A 14,131-nucleotide genomic window follows, 5' to 3' on the forward strand; every position below is an offset into this window, starting at 1 on the left:
CCCTGGCGGCCGCCCCCTGCTCGGGGTTGCCCACGTCGTTGTCTTCACGGTCCGGCATCCACGGTCGGTCCGCAGTCGGCCCGCCTTGGCCCGAGAAGCGCTGCCACAAGGCTTGCTGGTCAGGAAGGAGGAAAAAAGAGCATTATAAGTAAAGCAGCCAGATCTGGTACTTACCGCTGGGGGCGGGTTGGCCCGACTGTATGGCTCCTCGCCAATGTGCCACTCCTCCTCGCTAAGCTTGCAGTTGGAGAAGTAGTTCACATGGCGGGCCACCTCCACCTCCAGCATCTCCTTGATGGACATATGGCAGGGATCCCGGCGGCCGCTCATCTCACTAATGAGATGTGGCCGAAATTGGAGAGGCGACACCCGGCGCATGACGAAGCCGGCTAGCAGGTCGGCCGGCTTGAGCCTCTCCTGGTCTGTTATCTCCTGCAACCGAGCTAGGACGCTGATGATGAGGGCCGGCAGGCGCTTGGGCGGTTGTTGTTGCCAGTTGTCCCGCGGCTCAGCAGGCGGCCCGGGCGCGAAGGCCGGCAGGTCGATGTAGTCATTGACCCGGTGGAGATTCCGGACATAGAAGTAAGTCTTGTGCCAGAGTTTGGCCGACTTATGCAGAGGGATGGCCGGGAAGCGGGGGCCGCCTCCTGAGCGCCTCACGGCGACACATGCCCCGCACTGAGCTGGCTCGTCCTTCGCCGATGTGCCCAGCTTGAGGTAGAAGAATCTACCCCAAAGCTCGATCGTGGGTAGGACGCCGAGATATCCCTCACAGAAGGTGACGAAGGCCGCCATGAGCACCACCGTGTTGGGGGTGAGGTGATGCGGTTGCAGCCGGTAGAAGTCGAGGAAGCCCCAGAAGAAGCCGCTGGCCGGGAGCCCAAAGCCATGGAGAAAGTGTGTGCGGAAGATGACGTACTCACCAGGCTCCGGCCGTGGCGAGACCTCCCGCTCGGGAGGGGGGAGACGAACGCCCACGTTGTCGGCATGGGGAAGCCTCCATGTCGCGCGGAGGAAGTCGATGTGGTCTTCATGGACGTTGGAGCCCAGCCAGCCGCTCTTCGCCATGGCTTAGAGACGGCGAGGAGAAGCTCGGAGGCGAAGTCGACGGGCGACGCGGTGGCGGTGTAAGGCAGCAAAGACGCTGCGGTGGCCGCGTCAGAGTAGCTGCTGCGGCGGAGCAGTAGCTGCGGCGAGGCGGTGACGGCAGAGAGCAGCGGTCGCAGCAGTGCAGCGGCAACAATGAGCAGCGCGGCAGCAACGGCGACGGGAGGAAGAAGAGAGAGCGGGAGGGGTCGCGCGTGTGTTCTGCTGCCCCTCCTCCTCCCCCCTCTTTATAGCCGGCTCAGCGAAGCCGAGGCGACGTGGGGGCGTGGGATTAACTATGCCCCCATGCCCTGCATGCCCCCGCGTATTCCGCGTGGTAAAAGCATAGTAATTGCGCCATGGAAGGGCAACCGCCCCCCTCGGCCGCAGCGGATCCGCGTGCGAGCCGAGGCCCTGTAGTGGCGGGCCCCAGCCTGCGGCGATGTCCCGTCATGCGCGTGGGCTGGCAGGCCGTCCTGGCTTGCTGGCGCGCGAGTGGCGGGCGGCGCTTCCTCAGCTCCCACCTTGTCGATTCAAATTCCACCAGGCGGCCGCAGCCGCGACCAGCTCCTGGCACTCGGCTCCTCCCAGCCGGACAAGGTAGAAGGCAGAAGATCCCTTGAAAGGGAAACTGCTGAGGCCCTTCGGCTGCTAGCCGTAGGACCTCACCAGCTTCGGGGACTACTGTCAGGGGGATAGACCCCGCGTAGCCTCACCCACACTAAACAACATTTCAAGACATCGGTGCAAGCCAAGCCCCTCAAGCCGACAAGTCTCATGACCGGCTTCCAGAGCCGGTTGGTGCCACCTAGCTGACCTCCAGAAGACGGCGTGCTCCCCGGAAGGCGGCGAGGGAATGGGCCGGCCTCTAGTAGGTGGCCCACCCCTCCCTCGGAGTATGAGCCTGACCAAGCGACAAGCTCGGGCATGGCTATAGTGCGCCATGCCTCCCCCCAAATCCCGGCCCGCATGGCTACAGTAAGCGCCGCACGGCGCAGCACTGTAGCCATGGCGCGCCCAACACGACCTCCGTCAGCACGGGCGACGCTACAGTGAAGACCCGTCGATGGGACCCGCAGGCTGCGGGTCCCACCTATCGGCTGGTTCCTCGGCTGCCGGCAGGGCCCACCAGAGGCGGGCCCGAGCAGCCGGCGGAGAACCCGGCCACCATAGACGCTGACAGCCGGGGCCTACCACCCGGCCAGATTACCATTGTACCCCTTGGGGGTTGGCCTATAAAAAACCCCAGGCCTCACCGATGCAAAGGGTTCCCACTCCATTCCACACACACCACAACTAGGGAGAGAAGAGAGCTAGCCTTGCCCTTCTTCCTCCTCTAGCCAAACAGCTCTAGGAGCACCATTGTACCCTTTGTGATATAGTGATTATGCGGAGACCCCGCAAAGCAGGAGTAGGGGTTTCATCTCTTAGGAGAGCCCTGAACCTGGGTACATCTCGTGTCCCTCCGAGCTTGTGCCCACTCCCGCTTCCAGGACCCGACGACATACTTCTGGACCCATCCATGATAAGACACCCCCTGGCATCTGACGTGATATTACCACGACAACCGGCATCCCTGCCATGCAACTGTGACCTTGTAGGATCGAGAAGATAGGTCTAGAGGGGGTGGGTGCAGTTTTTAATTTTCTTGAAACTTAGACAAATTTTTAGCACAAGTTAAATGGCAACCAATACAATATACACATGCATTTCTAGAGTATAGGCAGCGGATAAGGAACAACATGCAAGTGTAAGAAAGTAAAGGGAGGTAGAGATCGAAAGATCAAACACAATGAAGACATGGTGAATTTTTGGCGTGGTTCCGGTATGTGGCACTATCATACATCCACGTTGATAGGGACTTCAACCCAAGGAGGGTAATAGTTGGGCGAGTCCACGGAGGGCTCCACCCACGAAGGGTCCATGAAAAGCAACCTTGTCTATGCCACCATGGCTTACGCCCACAAAGTACTAACCTCACTCGGGGTAGATCTTCACGAAGTAGGCGATCTCCTCGCCCTTACAAACTTCTTGGTTCAACTCCACATGATTTGGAGGTTCCCAAGTGACACTTAACCAGTCTAGGAGACACCACTCTCCAAAAGGTAATAGATATTGTTGTTGATGATGAACTCCTTGTTCTTGTGTTTCAAAAGATAGTCTCCTCAACACTCAATCACTCTCTCATAGATTTGGCTTGGTAGTAGGAGAGGTATTGGAGTGAAAAGCAACTCGAGGAGGCTAGAAATCAAGGATCAAATGGTTGGAGTGGAATCCCTTGATCACAATACAAGTATAGGTGGTTCTCTCTCAGAAAATGGATATAGGAAGTGGTAGTTTCGTCCTCGTTGCTCTCTCTGAGAGTAGGTGGTGTGGGTGGGGTATATAGCCATCACCAAAAATCTAACTGTTACACACCTTTATGCACAACTCGGTGGGACCGGATGAAACACTCGGTGAGACAGACCAGTGCAAAAGGTTTGAATTTCAGATGTCACTGTGAGACCAGATGAATCCACTCGGTGGGACCGATATGTGATGACCTAGGCACTTTCCACACTTCGGTGACACCGATCGGTTTCACTTAGAAATTCCGAAATGGAAACGATAGGTTATAGAAGGTTGGCAGATTCACTTCGGTTGGACCGAATGTCATCTCAGTGAAACCGAGTTCCTAGGGTTTAGGCAGTAGCTCTGTCTGGTGTATCTCGGTGAGTCTAGAATGGATTGGTCCGGTGGGACCGAGGATGACTTTAGGGTTTTGGACAGATATGATTGTGAGGGTGTGGTTGAGGGTTCCTGGAGCAATATCTTCAAGCACTTGAGCAAATGACTCATGATCGAAACCTCATCCTTTTTAATAGTATTGGCTTTCCTGTGGACTCAGTGTGATCTTGGATCACTTAACCAAAAATGTAAAGTCCTGGAGCTTTGCTAATGTATGTCCTTTGCATTTTGAGAGGTCCACATTCACATCTCATTTGCCATACCTAATTGAACTTTCCTAGAATATTCTTTGAATAGGCATTAGTTAAATAAAGTATATGTTGTTATGAATTACCAAAACCACTTGGGGATAAGCTGCACTTTCAGGCCTCCACGTCGGAGGCCGCGTGAAGGAGCCGACGTCCCCCTTGCGCCTCCACGATGTCAAGGACCAGTCGGCGCCGGCCCCGCCGCACAGCTGGTACACGTGGATTGATGGGCCTTCATCGCCACCGCCGCTAGAAAAAGGAGTTGCCGCACGAGACCGCGAAGGCACGTGGCAGCATCCTCCACTACCTCGGAGGAGGCGGTTACGATAGTTCTGCCGACTCTCGTGCCATGGTATCCGAGGCGGAGCGTGCGGCGAGTCAGTGGGCGAGGTACGATCGGCGCAATGCCGGTCGCCGCTCCGCGTTTGCCAAGATAGATGTGGCCCCGAAATGGGTCCGCAACGACCCTGACCTTGCCGCCGCGTGGACACTCTACCACTCCGTCACCACCGCGGAGACGGCAGCCAGGCGCCGCCGCCTTGACGGCGAGCTCGCCAAGATCGGCGAGCAATAGTCGCTTAGCGACTGCTTCGCCAAGACCGACAAGAGCAAGGTCGCAGCCAGAGCTCCGCCGGCCCCGTCGGCAGTGGCCAAGGCGGCCCTCCGCACCAGGCAACAGAAGGCGGAGCGATAGGCAGCCACCGGACAAGGCTGCCGTGGCCCTTTGACATCCTTGCGCCGCTGGAGGGACGACGACAATGCCGATGACACGGACGGCGACGCGGTGCGGCAGGACATGGCGGCCATGCGTGTATGAGGTGGTTGTCCGGTATAGGGTTTAGTTTTTCATAGTTTTAAGTAAAACGGTCGAAAATTCGTTCGTTTATGTAAATTATATCCAAACTTTGAAATCTGCCGTCTTTGAATGAATTTTATCCGGTTAGTTCAAATAGTTGATGCTTGCATTGGATGCGAGCAGCTTTGGATGGTGGCCTCCGGCATCAATGTCCACGGACTGGTCCCCCTGTCCGCGGACGGATGCCGGAGCATATTTGCCGTTTAGTGTTGGAGATGCCCTAACTATGGTGCTTGCATTCTTCGAATCTTTGCACTGTATCACATGCATTTTCAGCACAAAATGGTATGCAAACTGCTGGATATACTTCCTCCATGGCAGCTTGTGGTAGTGCTATTTTTATGTTTTTTCATGAAAGAGAACAGAAGAAAATATGTGTGCCCCTCCCGCACACCTTTCGATACCCGCTTGGATTCCAATCCAAGGTCTAGCCTCCTCCTTTATATTATTCAAAGAAAAAGAAAAGGAGGAGGAAGCTGATAGTTCAATCTTTATTCTTTAAGTAGCTCCAGCCTGAAGCAAAGAACCAGCTACGGATGCTTTGGCCAAAACTAAAGCCAAAGACCAAACACTGCTGCATCCCAGCATGTCGGCAACACTCTGCAATTGCTCTCCACTATCCCCATTCATTCATTGTTGCTCCTTCACCTGACGTAAACATACATCTTCTACTGCAACCGCAACCGCATCATAGATCAGCGCACAAGGTGTGCCAGCCTACCGATAAAGGTGACACTATTGATATGATTCTTCCTCTATATATATATTTCTCATGTTAATTGGTTGCAGTTTCTTTTCTTTCCATCCAAAAGAATAGGTATTTAATTATGCATCGATTAACAATGTTTGTTCAGGCAAGAACATAACTAATACCTAGGCTCTTCTGGTATAGCTAGGTGCCAGCTGCAAATTGATTCACCTGGAGGTGCAGATCGATGGTTTAGAATTCTGGAGCTTCCTGCCTTTGCCGGGCCTTCATTGGAACACTAGTCATCATGCGTGGAGATCAACGACATCGAGAGGTACATATATTTTCCACCGAGCTACACACGCATGCATGCAGTTCTCGCAATGTAGACCAGTAATACAGGTGGTATGTTAATCATAGACAGGTACCTACAGTCTATAGTTAATCCTAAACTTAAAATTTCTGAGATATGCTAGCTAATTTAATTAATTAGCCGCAGTAGAGAACAAGACCTAGCACTCCAGATAGAGGATGTGATTCTTGCTGAAATTAATTAGCCCTTTAAACGCCAGGCTTGACATTACAAGAGCTGCTAGGAGCCTAGGTAGAAGGGGAAGAACCCTCTTCCAACTGCCATCAGCTTAATTAACTAATTTCTCTGCCTCCTCCCCTGGCTGCAGTACCCCTAACCGCAGCAACGCGTACATCTTTGCCCTAACGCACCGCCATTAAATCCTCCTCCCGCCATCCTTCTCTAGCTAGGTCCGTCTGAAAAACACAGACATACTCAAGTTGTGGTCGTGACATACCGTCGCAGTTTAATTAGTGCTCCTAATAATAGCAAAAACTAAGTAGGGGCGCTGTTTGCATATATAGGAGTAGTTGTTACTACTTACTACTGCTCCACTTGACAAAAATCTCAAAAGGTAATCAGCAACATCATTTAATTGCCATCAAATAATGTAGGTCATCTTTGCGGGCAATGTCGAACAAGCGGCAGAGAAGATCTCTCGTTACCTACTGATGGATACGAGTGGGACTGCACATAAGCCCATCTATTTTGATGAAGATGAGGGCCTGGCTGCTTCTGCGGTGCTTAGAGCAATAGCCCAGCACCCTCCTCCCTATCTGTTGGAAAGATTCGACAAGATCATCCACGTTGATTGCTCCAGGTGGAAAAGCCGAAGAGCACTCCAAAGGACAATCGCACAGAAACTGGAGCTTCCTCATCAGGTGATGGCTGTTATTGATAGGCAAGACACGGAAGATGATTTCACTGGGGCAGATGAAGCATCAAGAGGTGAGATTACTGATGTCGGGAGAGAGATCCATCGAACCCTACAAGAACACAGATGTTTAATCCTATTCTGCAATGGAAGCAACGACACTGTTGATTTGTATGATTTTGGCATTCCTCGGCCTGAATGGTTTGATACTAGAGTATTATGGACCTTTCGAGGGAGGCATCGTCTCAACCAACGCATTCTTCAAAAGGTGGATACGTCAAATTTTTGTCTTGATGTTCAGTTAAGTAGTAGACATGCGAGGAGGGAAATTTGGCTGCAAGAAGAGGCTAGAGAAATTGCTGGGTGCGCAGGTATGCCTGCTGAAGTGGCTGAAGTGTGTTGCTTGTATTTGTTGTCACTAAATGCCCGGGGAATCCTCTATTCTCAGGACAGCACCATGTTGGACTACAACTGGGCCACCCATGCTTCTAACTATTGGGTATGTGATGGGATTATACAAGGAGGTCAGACTGAGGAAGCATGGGAGATTGCTGCTACTCTGCATCAACAGCTATGTATAGAGGATTATACATCTGGTAACCGGTTCTATTATGGCCCTGATATGAATTCAATGCCGGTGAATCCTCATAAAAGGTGGATATTTACGAGTGACAACTCTGTTGTTCATCCAGAGTCAACGTCATTTTTCCTTGAGACAGTCACAAGAAGATCTAATCCATCATTACGGTTATTAACCAGTGACACATTTCATCAATCAGAGAACCTTCACGTACTCAAATTATGCCAGTGCACCTTTAGTTTTTCTTCACCTCCTTTCCGTTGTTGCCGTAGGTTAAGGTTCCTTGGATTAGATGGCTGCAAAGATCAACATAAAGAAGAACATCATGAGAATAAAGATATATCAGCAGTGGAATTTTTCCAGAGCCTATGGGTGGTAGATATATGCGACACCAATTGGGATCTGGCTTCATCACCAAAGGTAATAGATCAGATGGCTGCAAACATTAGAGAGGTACATATAAAGAAGGGAAAGATTTGGTGCCGCAATTTTGCATGGAGACAATTGCGGAACCTTCGCAGGCTTTGAGTAATTGAGCCGAGATGCCCTTGGGAAACAGGCAAAATGGATGAATTCACGGATATGGTGAAGTTGGAGTTCCTCGATCTGTCTAGGAATGTTACAATACAATATTTGCCAAGCATGTCAGGGGCAACAAGCCTCAAGAATATGGTTCTAGATGGTTGTGTTGGGCTCAAGCGTGTTGAAGGGCTCCCCGTGTCACTTGAATCATTCAGCTTAGATGCAGGGTCCGGAAAAGATGATTGCAAGAAGGCCAAAATAACCCACATCACCATGGCCGGATGTGCAAAATTATCTGACTTTGTGTTGCGTGGATCACTTCCAAAGCTTGAGGAGCTGAATTTGTCCCACACATCCGTCAAAACACTTGACCTCAAGGATGAGGTGGTGGAGGTCCCATGTCTCCAACGAATCATCATGATGGGTTGTGAGCAGCTTCGTGCCGTGCTTTGGCCAAAAATGGGGGTGCCCGGACTAACTTTGCTAGTCATTGACAACCGAGGAGGAGAAAAGGTCGAAAGAACACTACCAGATTTAGACAAGCTAAAAAAGGGACATCATCATGTTTATGTTGCTACAATGGACATGAGATTCATTCAGTCACTAGTGATAAGAAGTCACCGTATCTTTTTGTCCCCAAAGACCGTTGGATGTAGTCTAAACCTCTGCATATCTGCTGGCAGTCAGTGGTGCAGCAACGAGAAGATGGGCCCTGACAGCATATCAGGGCCACCCCTAGCGATGTCATTATTTCCCAATCACTCTTACAACACCTACAATGATTTTGCTGTTGATGACATAAATATTGGTCATGACTACAGCAGCGCAGTGCAGTTTCAGCTGGGGGACTACCATGTGGAGATTGGTGATGGATTTAGCAACACTAGCGTGGATACCATCCGAGGAATGGAAGCTATCATCTTAGTGATGGACAAGGCTGGGTCGCTGCATGTGCATGATAATTCTTCCATCACTAGTGCCAACCCTGGAAACATCCCTGGACTCATGAAGTCCGGTCAAGTGCTGAAACTTGGTTGGGATTGTCTCAAATGGTGTCGTGTGGAGCGATGTACCAAGCTACACACAGTATTCGATGCTAACCACGTTTATTGCTCTTTTAAAGAACTAGAGAGCATTTGGGCAGCTGATCTTCCAATGGCCTGCTGCATTTGGAGCAGCGAAGGATCGGCGAGGTATTACCCATCACGGCGTCATAGGTATGGGAAACTGCAGAGCATACACCTTCACTCCTGCCCGAGGCTCACATTTATCCTCCCACTGTCATGGCTGGACACCTTGAGAAACTTGGAGACCATCCACATCGTCTTCTGTGGCGATCTGAAAGTGGTGTTCCCGGTGGAGCAGAAGCTCGACCTGAGCATTTCAACATACACACCTAGGGCGTTCATAATTGGTACACTGGAGTTCCCCAACCTGAAGCACGTGTACCTGCACGACCTCCACAAGCTGCAGCATATATGTGAAGCCAAGATATTTGCTCCCAAGCTCGAGACCATCAGGGTCAGGGGCTGCTGGGGTCTGAGGCGCCTCCCAGCCATCGGCCGAGACAACCACCCTGTCGTGGACTGCGAGAAGGATTGGTGGGACAAGCTGGAGTGGGACGGTCAGGAGGCCGGCCATCATCCTAACCTCTTCAAGACGCACCACCCGTCTTATTACAAGATGCCCCTGGAGAGAATTTCCGTTCTCCGGTGAAACCGTTGCAACCCTTTTTAGGTACACATGCACAATGCTTTCTCCAGTGGTTTCTTGTTTAATACATGTACCATATCATAAAGTTAACATTTACTATATGGTAGAGTAATATGCCCTTCAAAGAATACTCTGCATGTACATCAAGTGCAGATGTACATCAACAAGTTAAATAATCATGCCGGTATTGTGTTTGATTCCTATAATCCTGATCTCGGCTATGCATTCTGCTCTCAACTATAATGCCATGTGCTATGTTGTGTAGATTTGGTGGTGCAAGATGATGTCATGCCTTGCTGCTCCTGACTGCTGCGTTGCCACAGCGGTTCAGGTGTTCATTTCCAAAGATTATGTTGGTGTGTTTTTCTGAAGAATAAATCGGTGTGATGTTGTGTTTTCCCAAGATCAGGAGTAAATCTTCTTAGATTTGTTTCCAATGAGATGGAGACGACCGTACCGTCTGTTTGTGTGTGGTTTGGTTTGGTTTCGCTTGTGGTCATGTTTGTGTTTGTAATAAGGTTTTGATGTGCTTGTGGTGTGTCTACCATGTACCGTCATAAAACCCCTATTGGTTTGACGAGAATGCTGTTTGCCAAAGACTACGCATGAAACAATGCTAAGTGTGTGCCCATGTATCGGTGTGGTTTTACATGTATGCTTGCCTGGGAATGTACATGTATAATATATTACTCCCTCCGTTCCATAATTTTTGTCCTCGTTTTGTCGTGAGTACAAAGTTTACATTACCTCCGTCTCAAAAAAAATTCTTAAATTTTTCTAGATGCGGATGTATCTAACTTAAAAGCGTGACTAGATAAATCCTTATCTAGACAAATCTAAGACAAAAATTTTAGGACAGATGGAGTATTTGATTTGGTTATTCACCGTTAATTTGGGGTCGGCCGGGAAGGATGGCGGCAGCGGTGGCCTGGACCAGCTGGCGGCGGCAGCGGGGAACCTAACCCTAGCTCTTATACCATGTTATGAAATGAGCTTCTATTCAACGGGGCCAACAGGCCAGCAGTACATATACTTGTAAGGGAAATAAGCAAAGAAGCCACTACACACAGCTCAACCCTGTTCTAACAATCTGAAGATCAATATCTTGATCCTGGAAGAAGCATATGCCAGGATCCATGGATGGAATCCCCTAAGTAGACGTCTTGAAGCTTGAAGGAAGATGACTGTGCACTGGATGGTGTGTTCTTGATGAGGATCAGTTTCATGCCTGTTGTCGCTGTTTTTCTGTGTTAAACAGATGTTGTTAGTTTCCTGGTTGTACGCTTTGCGATGATAGATGTTTTGCTCAAACGGTTGTGCAACTTGCGCGCTGAGATGCGAGTGTGTTCGCTAAATACTTTCTTTAGTTTCTCCTTTGTTTTGCTTTCTACCGTTGTAATAACCCTGTTGGTGGTTTCTTTAATGGAAATCGACGAGGTGGCTCATTGTTACGAAAAGAAAGATGTGATTTATAAATGCAATGTTGCCTTGGTAGGTTTTGTTTGTTATTTTAATTATGCTAATAGCTGTAGACAAAGTTCCTTCCTGCTATACATGGCCATGGGATACCCGGTCTGGTCCGAAAAAGCCTGACATCACCCGGCCCGACCTTGCCCACGAGTTGGGCCTGGGCCTGAGATATAGGCCCAACAGCTGGGCCGGGCTTGGCATATTTGTGATTTAGGGAAGGGCTTGGCCCAATGGCTCGAGGCCCAGCGGGCTTTTCCACTGGTGGGTCAGGCCTGGGCCTAGGTTTCTTGCAGCAGGCTTTGTTAGGCCCAGCCCAAAGCCCGGCCCAGCCCGACATATGGCCAGGTATACTTCCTGCCATTCTGGATTGGTAAATCTGACAAATTGTTGGAAAGAGTAGGCTGGTGCATGGTATAGATAGTTTGCTTGAACTTTGGTGACGCAGTTGGAAACAAATTATCAGCGCTGGAATGAAAAAACGGCAGTCTTGTTTGGTTGAAGTATGCACCTGAAATCCGGAATTGTATCCCTTCCCGGTGTTTGGTACAACTCAAGCACGCTGGTCGAATGAATAACCTGAAGCATTGCAATGCAAACAATTATGGTGGTTGGGTATCAAAATATGGGGTAATAAAACTGAAGTGGTTCTGCATTGAAATTTTACTCTCCGGCACAAATGAAATTTAAGCATACTGATTGGGTGAATGGGAAATACAAAATATTTGCAAAAAGAAAAAAAAATCCATAAGTACACAACTCCGAGTGCCAATATTTGGAGCTTCAAGTTCAGTGTTTGAACATTAGGACACTAGAATATTTGGAGCATTGCGGCATCAGGACAATCATTATTTTTTTCTTTAACAGCTTTGGCAGTAAAGAACAGTGATAATATTGAAATGATCTTGCCAGTCTTCACCGCATCAAAAGAAAGCAAGTTCTCATGTCCTTATGTTGTTAGCACTAAATCCACGAAATTATTATAGTTCACAGAGAAACTCTCGGATTACATAGATGGTGTGCGGTACCACATGAACATCGAACATGATGACAGTCTCAAACATTAGGACACTACAAAATCTCAAAAACTCGTAGGACAGTGGCTTATCCGAGGAAGTTTATGATCACCAGGTGGAGCACCAGATTGCACAGGACGAAATCTGCAAAGGCCCTTTCTGGAGGAAGATCCTGTACATAAATGTTTTGACATACATGCTGGATTCCAAAGAACAGAGTATTGCAGCAGATTAAACGCTAACAATGAAACTAGAGTTACCTTGAATTCCTTGTTGTCCTTGTTGACTTGAATACGGAGGCACGCTGCAAAAACGTAGACAATGACATAGTATCATGCAACCAAGGAAGGGTGGCCAGGATTGAGAGGGGCTTAAGAAATTCTTACCAGCAAGCACTGCAGTTCCTATGCATGACAGGACACCAGATAGGAACGAGTTGAAGGGAAGTGATCCAACTATTCCCATGTAACCAACCTGGTTTGCCACATAAGGGAGCATTTCAGTAGTTTGCAAATGGATCGGCCCTTTCGTGATTATGGGTGAACAGAAGAATTATGGCTTATAAACTGAGGACAAGGATAATGCCAGTACACGCTATATCAAGCACACCACCTAGAAAACAATGGCTAACACTTGATCTGTCAAATCAAACATCAAGGGGCATACAAATGCTTAGCAATCCATGACATTTACACCTACACGAATTTGGTTGCCAGATGGCTAGGTACTGGGCACAGCAGTTTTTTGCAAGCTGATACCCTGCTCCTTCAAAATTGAGAAATGTGGTATAGTAATAGTAAGCAAACATGATACCGCCCTTCCTAGATTCTCATGCTATACTAGAACAAATCATTTCGCAATATCACAACCCTCTTTGTATCCTTGCTTTCTTGAAAAATGAAATTGTTCAGGTTAGATTTTATCTTCTCCATCCTAAATCATATATCCTCGCTAAAACATAAAGCATCGAAAATTACCTGAACAAGGGCAGTCACCACAGCGAAAACCACATACAGGTCAATGATCTGCAGAAATACGAGAACAGGATCAGCAATCGGATAGTCGGCTGTGGCCACAGGTTGACAGCAACACAAGAGAGAATGGCAATTGCCTTGAGATTCGTGGGCGTGGCGGCATAGGCCTTGTTCAGGGACTGGATCAGGAGCGTGGCATCCCCATCAGCCTTCGGCATCCTCGCAAACCTTGCACCCTCAGAAGGCTTGGAGCTAACCAGTAAGAAACAAAAACAAGTCACTTACTAGGGAAAATGTAACGTCAGTCGACACCTGAATTTGGCGCACGCCAATCCGTGGACTCACTGAATCATGAGTCGACAAGAAAAGCTCAAATCATCAAACCATTATTAACTTCTAATCTATAGTTTTCTGACGAAATAAAAAATTCGGAAGAAATCAAACAAGAAAAACCGAGGACATGTTCGTTAACCAAGTTACAGTGGGTAAACTCAGCCTGAAAATCTAGAATTCTGAAGGCACCATCAAGTAGAAATATCAACTACAGTATACATTCTAAAATTAGTGAAATCCCGACGCGTGGAATGGAGATCTAGGACTGGAGCAGCTTTTTAAGGACAAGGAGAACAACCTGGGATCTGGAGGGAGAGGAGGAGGCGCGGGAGATCCCGACGAGACTCACCTCAAGCAGTGAAGCCGGCGCAGTGGGGATCGGATCGGGGGCCGGCGGCGACTACGGAGAAGAATGGGGCGGGGGAGGGGGCGTCAGACTCGAGTTGGGCCACTGCCATGCGGAGTGTTCGTTCGTTAGCGGGCCGAGCCCACCAAACAATGTTGAGTCAGGTAAAAATGCGTAAAGATTCTCAAAACAAAAGGTGAAAATGCGTAAAGATTCAAAAAACAAAAGGTAAAAATGCGTAAACGTGCCGTTGGATAAAAAATAGACGGCCAAGAGGAGGTACTGTAGTTGTGTCCGGGTACTGTTCATGCTGATCTGGGCTGTTGATTTTCAATCGGACGGTCGAAAG

General features: G+C 49.1%; 2 protein-coding genes across 13 annotated transcripts; one reads left to right on the plus strand and one right to left on the minus strand.

Annotated features, from left to right (window-relative positions):
• Positions 1-5,815: 5,815 nt before the first annotated feature.
• Positions 5,816-13,902, minus strand: LOC119340468 (dolichyl-diphosphooligosaccharide--protein glycosyltransferase subunit DAD1-like). 12 transcript variants are annotated; one of them, XM_037612386.1, is made up of 9 exons: positions 13,786-13,902; positions 13,241-13,355; positions 13,107-13,154; positions 12,516-12,603; positions 12,390-12,433; positions 12,242-12,301; positions 11,625-11,692; positions 7,626-7,707; positions 5,927-6,373 (listed from the first exon to the last, which is right to left on the minus strand). In XM_037612386.1, the coding sequence occupies exons 2-8, from the start codon at positions 13,319-13,321 to the stop codon at positions 7,647-7,649; spliced, it is 450 nt and encodes a 149-aa protein (XP_037468283.1). In that variant the 5' UTR covers positions 13,322-13,355; positions 13,786-13,902; the 3' UTR covers positions 5,927-6,373; positions 7,626-7,646. The 12 variants fall into 12 exon arrangements, with proteins under 12 accessions (XP_037468288.1, XP_037468283.1, XP_037468284.1 ...); XM_037612387.1 differs by having other exon boundaries at positions 5,929-6,373; positions 7,645-7,707; XM_037612391.1 differs by lacking the exon at positions 7,626-7,707 and having other exon boundaries at positions 5,816-6,373; positions 12,242-12,288.
• On the plus strand, positions 7,717-10,367 carry LOC119340467. Its single transcript, XM_037612381.1, has 2 exons — positions 7,717-9,670; positions 9,912-10,367. Exon 1 carries the CDS (start codon positions 7,976-7,978, stop codon positions 9,647-9,649), a length of 1,674 nt encoding a protein of 557 aa, XP_037468278.1. The 5' UTR covers positions 7,717-7,975; the 3' UTR covers positions 9,650-9,670; positions 9,912-10,367.
• Positions 13,903-14,131: the final 229 nt, after the last annotated feature.

This window comes from Triticum dicoccoides, chromosome 7B (assembly GCF_002162155.2).
Source record: "Triticum dicoccoides isolate Atlit2015 ecotype Zavitan chromosome 7B, WEW_v2.0, whole genome shotgun sequence".
Lineage (NCBI taxonomy): Eukaryota > Viridiplantae > Streptophyta > Magnoliopsida > Poales > Poaceae > Triticum > Triticum dicoccoides.

What these genes read in the sequence shown, in the direction of transcription:
- LOC119340467 (XM_037612381.1), top strand. Translation starts at nt 7,976, where the DNA reads ATGGATGAATTCACGGATATGGTGAAGTTGGAGTTCCTCGATCTGTCT.
- LOC119340468 (XM_037612383.1), bottom strand. Translation starts at nt 13,321, where the DNA reads ATGCCGAAGGCTGATGGGGATGCCACGCTCCTGATCCAGTCCCTGAAC. An exon ending in CCACGCCCACGAATCTCAAG is followed by an intron (nt 13,155 to 13,240) that starts GCAATTGCCATT and finishes GTATTTCTGCAG; the next exon opens with ATCATTGACCTGTATGTGGT. An exon ending in GATACAATTCCGGATTTCAG is followed by an intron (nt 10,892 to 11,624) that starts GTGCATACTTCA and finishes TGTTTAACACAG; the next exon opens with AAAAACAGCGACAACAGGCA.